We start from the raw sequence: 7304 nt of genomic DNA on the forward strand, positions 1-7304 counted from the left end.
GCTACTTACACTGCTTGCTAATAAATAAAAAAATAATAATAATGAGGTATCACAGCATGCATTCATTTATTCCATTTTTATTTTATCAGCCTATTGTTCAACTCGGGTTGTACCTTTTTTTTAGTAGGAAACCTAGATAATATACTCACCATTCTTCTGTTTCCATAATACTATGTGTACCGTCCATTCTCCTGCCAACAGGATCCCTTGGAAAGCTGAGTAGCCCAAATTTCAGAAGACAACACAATGCAGAGTGTCTTCTCACAAGATTTGGGCTGCTCAGCATTCTCTGATATCTGGCTAAAAGCATGATGCCACCCTTGTCTAGGTGCCGCAAGAGGAAGCCAGGGACAGGTAAGTATATTATCCAACTGCAATCCCTTTACGTGTTTTTTTTTTTTTTCTTTATTGTTTTGCACTATTATGCATTTTAGTAGGGACACCCTGAAAGGGCATCATTGCAGCACAATGTCCTTCACAAGGAATGAAGTCTCATGTCTAGTGTTGATGTTTAAGCGGTTCCTTGTATTCCCAGGTCCGACGAGTGGGTCCTGAAAGGCATCTCTGGTTATATTTACGGGCTGTGGATGAAGAAGACATTTGGTGTAAATCAGTACCGACACTGGATCAAAGAAGTGAGAATCTTTATTTCCATGAATGTATTGCCCAGTTTACCAGTATGCAATGCATTCCCATCCCCGGGGCTTGTGGTGTATAAATGAATAAAACAAAGGGAGTGTAATTAGTGTTTTCTTGACTGATGAGTTGTTGTCTTTGATGTGTTCTTCTAGGAGCTGGATATAATTGTAGCCTATGAACTGAAGACGGGTGGTGTGTTGCTGCATCCAATATTCACTGCTGGAAAGGAGAAAGACCAGTAAGTTTATAGGGATGCTTATTCTAATGGAATATTCACATTTGTCAGTTTTGTATTTTAGTTCTCTTGTTTGTTTTGACAGAAAAGCACTAATATATTTCACATAATTTTCAAAATTTTAATCTGTTTTGGCAAAAAAAAAAAAAACCATTCGGTACATTTTAACATGCACAATTCCCAATGTTTTAATCTGCCAGAAATCCAGTAAACTCGTAACTTTCTGTGCAACTATGAAAACCCCAAACAGTGCTACCAGTTCTGCCCAGATCACTTACGTGGACTACAGGATACCCCCTCCATGCTATGGAGAAGGGGAGAGGTTCTGTAGCACCAACACACTTCCTGTCCTAGGGCAACAATACTATTCCTCTAATGAGGCTCCTGTAAGCAGGGAAAACGACCAGGAAGTAGCAGGAGGGGCACCTCTCCCGCCACCCATAAATGTGATCCCGTGGCGAATCTGCCCCTTGGTTCTTTTATGTGAAAGAGGACCGCCGGCCAAGTAAGAAAATACCGGAGTTATGGCATATATCTGCTGCCATAACACCGGTATTTAACGTCAAATTACCAAAGTAAAACTGCGGTACGCGGTCCAGAAGGGGTTATGATTGCAGGGGAGAGTTTAAGGTATTAGTCTGTACTTCTGCCTTAATGCATAGAATGCATTAAGATAAAAAAACCTTCTGCCTTTACAACTCATTTATATGCATTCTTTGCATTAAGGTAGAAATACACCTGTGTCAAAGAATCCCCCCAGACCCCGCCGCCTCCTCTTATACTTACCTGAGCCCATTCGCGATGCAGCGCTGTGCTTTAGAGCAGTGGCTCTATCCCTCCCCAATGGGCAGTTTGATAGCAGCAGGAGGCAATGGCTCTTGCTGCTGTCAATCACATCCTGTAATGAGGATGGGTAGGGGGCGGGGCTGAGCATCCCTGTTTGTGTCAGACGCAGACAAGGTGGCTCTGGAGTGAGCCCGCACAGGTGCCCCCATACCCCCCATAGAAAGCGGCTTTCTATGGGGAACTCCTCGAAGAGGAGGGGCCAGGATCACCATTAGGGGAACCGGGAAGAGGAGGATCCAAACCATTGCACAGAGCAGGTGAGTATAACCTATTTATTATTTTTTAAAAATATGTTGCTTTTAAGCTGATCTCTATGCTTCCTGCCTCTTGCAATAGTTAGTTTGTTTGTTTGGATAAGTTCACCTTTTTAAAAATAATAATAAATGCACTTTATTTTTTTTACTTAGAGCCTGTAAAGCATTCTATCAGATTGTGGGTGCCATGCAGCACTCCTGCAGACTTGTCAATGTATCTGTATGCTCGTACTTCATACGGGCCGGTAGATACACACTGACAGGAAGAGAAAATGAACTACCAGAGCCCTCAAAAGCGTCACGGTGGTTCCTTGAGAACTCTTTGAAGATCCTCTGCTTGCTGTCACTGGAGGCAGCGGCTGTAATACTTGGAACATTTTACGTGTTCCATCCTAAAAATGGGTGGCATGTTCCCAAAGGTGAACTTATCTTTGAAGTGTGGTGACTGTCTTGATGCCGTTAACGTCAGGCTGCGGGCCACGGCCCTTGACCACTGTAGGACAGACTGGCTATGGATGTTTTAAGCCACCTGGTATTGTTTACCCTGAGATTGTACTGTGCTCTTGCCAATTGTTCTGGAAGCTGGAAATCATTAGAGTAGGTGTCGCTAGTAAAGTGAACCACGCTAGATTACAGGTCCTGTCCTGAGCGACTTGTCTGATGCATGGTAAACCCACTGCCCCCCCTCTCCACCTTGTCCAATCTGAGAATGCTTAAGATTTTTATAGAGAAAATGCAATGGTGCCCACCGATAGCAACAAGAGAAGGGCGCACGACCTTGTGCATTACCACTAAAAAGTTTATTAAAATCGAAATGGGTAGCGTACATTATACTCACAAACATAGGATGTGTGCATGCATGTAGGAAATGGGAACCACCCGCCTCCAGAACACTTCTCTACTGCTGGATAGTGTGATGGCGTCCACAAAGACCACTGTTGTCCTTACAGTGTTTTTGGATACCCCTGAGGGGGCAGCAAGACCACCTCATCTGTGCTAAAAAAGACCATTCAGAACATTCACCTTCCCGCATACCACTTGAGCGCAGGAGAGATACTGTTTTTGGTGCCCACAGATCACTGAAGTACCAGTCCCACAGATATAAGGCATGCATACTTACAATTATCCAACCTGGACCAATGTAACTATTTAAAAATAATCATACCTGGAGTCAAAAGGCCAGCACTTCATATGTTCTACTTTTATTGGAGTCCCAGAAAAGGTGCACAGTGCCTCCCCAACCCACCTCCAGAGTTTCAGATATTATGGGATAGCTCTCGTAAACAGCCTAGCACTATGTTGCATACATGATTCTCTCAGAATTCCTTAATCATTTTTGGGATAAAATTGGCATACCGGACTGTTGTTTGGGTTAAAAAAAAAAAATCATCAAAGGTTTGGAGAGTGAGGTTTGCAGGTTCCTGAGCTCCCTTTGCAGATCAGCACCAACAGTGCTCATGGTTGATGTAGGATAAGTACATTCTTATTATATATTTAGTATGGATGGTAGGACTGACTAGAGACCTCTGGAATATTACCCGATGTGACATATTTTTAATGCCTGTCTGGTAATTGCCATTAAATCTGTTCCGTCAGAAAGACGTCTGTTGATGTGCTATCTGGAGAGGGTGTTATTCCTATATGAATTTTCCAGCAGTTATACATTAATCTTTATTTGGGCAGCATAGTAAAGGCATAAATAATCCAGTTTGTTCATAGCTGCCTGTTTACAAGTCACTGTTGGAAGTTTTCCAACATAACTGACCCAAATGAACAGACTTTCACCAGTTCTGCCCCACAGCTAAGAAGGCCAAATGAAAAAATATTCCATTAATCCCTCTGCTAAGAGCCATTTAAGTACATATGTTGGCATGGCTAGGACTTAAAGGACTAGTATACTCAAATGAATAGAACAATGGTGCCCTTGTTAGTAAGGAACCTTAACACAGAAATACAAATTATGAATATTTTTCCATTTACGTATGGGTGATCTGCCTAGGGAAGTCATAACTTTAATATAATCCTGTCCTGAGGGAAATCTAGGGGCTGCCATTGCTGGCCTCCTCCTGAAAATACTAGTTGTCTGTCTCTAGCCTCCATACTTTGAAACACTGACCTAGAGCAAGTGTAGAAATTACAAGGGTTGGAGTTTCTCTGAACTATCATAAAGTTGATGTGGCTCAGGACTCTTTCACACTGGCAGTAAAAACAGGCAGCTTCATGGCTGCAGAAATTTGAACTTGGTCTGCAGAGTTTGATAGGCGACACTGCTGGTTAAACTCACCTACTGACATCAAGATGCTTGGCTTGCAGTTGCCAAGCAAGCATTGAGACCAAGATGCTTGGTTTGGAGTTGCAGCGCAGTCCTGCAATGTAAAACTACCATTTACCAAGTAAAAAAAAAAGCTGCTGCTGCTATAACAGCCAGTGATATGCATTATTGCCAGTGTGAATGAGCCTTCACTTACTGCTCATTTATAATGGAGAAAAGATACTGCACTATACATCGCTAGGTTATTCAGCACCACGGTTTGCCTTTTGCAGCCCAGTTAGATAATGCAAGCTGTGGTATTTCAGAGTGCTACAATAAATTCGAGGAGGTGGCAATGATTTTGAAAGATCATGGGATGAGCTTTGCTCCTGGATTTTTTCATTTGTCTATATTGCACTCCTCTTGCACACCACTATTCTTTACAAAGGTACAGTGCTTCTTCTTTCTTTTCTTTAGAGTAGATGTATCTTTGCTGTAATGCCATACCACTGCTTTTATTTATGGACCTCATAGTTTGCTATATCATAAACAATTGCCTTTTTTTTTTTCATAAAACATTAAAAAAAATTTTAATAAATGCATGCACTCTAAGGGCTCTTCACACGGGCGGTCCGATCAGATCCGCCTGTCAGTTTTTTAGGCGGATCTGATCGGATGCCCCATTCAGCCCTATGGAGCAGCGGATGTCAGCGGTGACATGTCCGCTGATACCCGCTGCCATCCGCATCTGATACTGTCTGTGAAATCCGGACGGATGGAAACCCTTTTTTCCATCCATCCTGGGGATCGGATCGGATGAGAGCGGACAGGCGGTCCGCTCTCATCCGATTCCCCATAGAGAGCAGCGAGGGCTGTGACACCTCCCTCTTCGCACTGCAAGCGGAGACGGAGCTGTCATCCGCCGGCTCAGCGGGGATCGCGGATCGATCCCCGCTGAGCAGCACGGATCCGCCTACGGAGGCGGACCGTCTGAAAGAGCCCTAAAGTTGGCTACACATCATTGTTTTGTACTGGCTTCCTGGTGGTTATAATGGCAGACCATTCCTGCACATGTGTTATCAGCCTGCCCACTTGTAGCCTCGGCCGGCGGTGTATTTGATAGACAGGCAAAGGAACACATTTGTCACCTCTTAACAGGAAGTGCTTGAACAAGGACCTTTTTTATGGAAGGGTCATCGGGTATTCTTTTTTGAAAGGTTTCAAATGACTTGCAAAGGCAAATTTTTTTTTTTTAAATAATAAACTTTCGATGTGTGACAATTTTAATTCCTGTAAAAAAAAAAAAAAAAAAGATTGTGGTGTTGAATCCGTTTGTCAGGCCTCTGAACAGATTCCTGTAATCCTTCTTTTTTTTTTTTTTTTTTTTATACTTTTTAAAAACTTCTAAGTATCAATGTTCTTTTGACCATTGTACTATGAAATATCCCCTTGTGATAAAAAAACAAAACAAAAAACTGCGCAGCATGAGTGTACGAGGGTTGGCACTCTGCCCACGTTTACATCCGTTCATTATGTTTTTGGCTGCCCACTTCTTTTGTCATCATGAACATCTTCCTGCCCCCTCCTTAAACTGCCTATGGCATTCAGAAACACTTGATTTCCTTATGGAATGTTCACAGAATGTAACTGACCGTTCTTCTCCCTGCAATGATCACAGAGCTCATGTGATCCTTTTATATAGGATCACGTCTCTCTGGTCATCTCAGAAGCCCCGCCCCACCACAGTTAGGATCACTCCCCTAGACTCACATTTAACTCCTTGATCACCTGTTAACCCCCTTCCCTGTCAGTGTCATTATTAAGGTAACAGTGCATATGTTTAGCACTGATTACTGTAGTAATATCACCGGTACCCCCCAAAAGTGTCAAAAATGTCAGGGGTCCGATCTGTCTGCAAAAAATCACAGATCGCCGCCATTACTAGTTAAAAAAAAAAAAAAAATATATATATATATATATATATTATATATATATCTTTCCCATAGTTAGTAGACGCGATCACTTTTGCGCAAACCAATCAAAATCCGGTTATTGCAATTTTTTTTTTTTTTTTACCAGAGATATGTAGCAGAAAACAAATTGGCCTAAAATGTTAAAAAATGTTGATATTTACATTTTTTTTTATGAGAATGTCATATAGCAGAATGTGAAAAATATTTTTTTTTTTTTCAGAATTGTCGCTCTTTTTTTGTTTGTATAGCGCAAAAAAATAAAAGTCGCACAGGTGATCAAATACCACCAAAAGAAAGCTCTATTTGTGGGAAAAAAAGGACATACATTTTTATTTGGGTACAGCGTCGTACGACCGCACAATTGTCCCTTACCCTCCCTGGCGGTATGATTATGTCTGGAAGTTCATACCAAAAGCGGTACAATTTTTTGCATGGAAATTTGGCGTTATGTATTATAGGCCTACAATTCTTAGTAATTACTGACTTAAACCTGAGCAAAACAAGACTCTAGTAGACATCCCAGATGTGATAAATTTTGAAACACAAAATCATGAATTATAATCTCATAAATAATGTAATTTTATTCAATAATGCAGTAAATAAGGAAATTTGTCAAAGAAAGAAAATTCAATACAAATGCTGCGTGTGATAAATCTTGAAACAAGGAACTACACAAAGTCCAACGTCACAGTCAGGACAAAGGAACCTAGTTTCCTTTCGGACTTTCTTTCCATTTCTATCGCGTTTCGAGCAGCAAACAACACACATCCTGGTTGGTGCTGCCTTTTTTGCAGTTGGCGGAATATAGTCTGCAAAGTGACGGCCGGTCAGACGCTCTGGGTTGACCACGTCAACAGCGCGACGTCCAGGTCTATTTTCAACTCCTGATGGTGTCTGGTACTTTGCAAATATCTGCTCAGCCACCTTCCAGACAAACTCGAAATGAGCAAGAGGGTTTTCACTGTTGGCTTTGTGCAGGATGTAAGCGTTCCATAGACATTGTTCCAGAAGATGTCTAAATATTTTTTTATAGTATTTTTTTTGCTGTTTTCGTACAGCGGGATAGAAGGTCATGGCCTGATCGGCTCTGTCCACACCTCCCATTG

The 7304-nt window shown here is 41.9% G+C and overlaps 1 protein-coding gene across 1 annotated transcript in view; it reads left to right on the plus strand.

Annotated features, from left to right (window-relative positions):
• Positions 1–7304, plus strand: part of TAF2 (TATA-box binding protein associated factor 2) — a 209330-nt gene that overhangs the window by 61154 nt on the left and 140872 nt on the right. Inside the window, exons 9-10 of the mRNA XM_082258212.1 lie at positions 536–635; positions 792–877. Of these exons, the coding sequence (XP_082114338.1) occupies positions 536–635; positions 792–877 (186 nt within the window). The remainder of the gene's footprint in view (positions 1–535; positions 636–791; positions 878–7304) is intronic.

This window comes from Pelophylax lessonae (genome assembly GCF_965119305.1).
Source record: "Pelophylax lessonae genome assembly, chromosome: 5".
Lineage (NCBI taxonomy): Eukaryota > Metazoa > Chordata > Amphibia > Anura > Ranidae > Pelophylax > Pelophylax lessonae.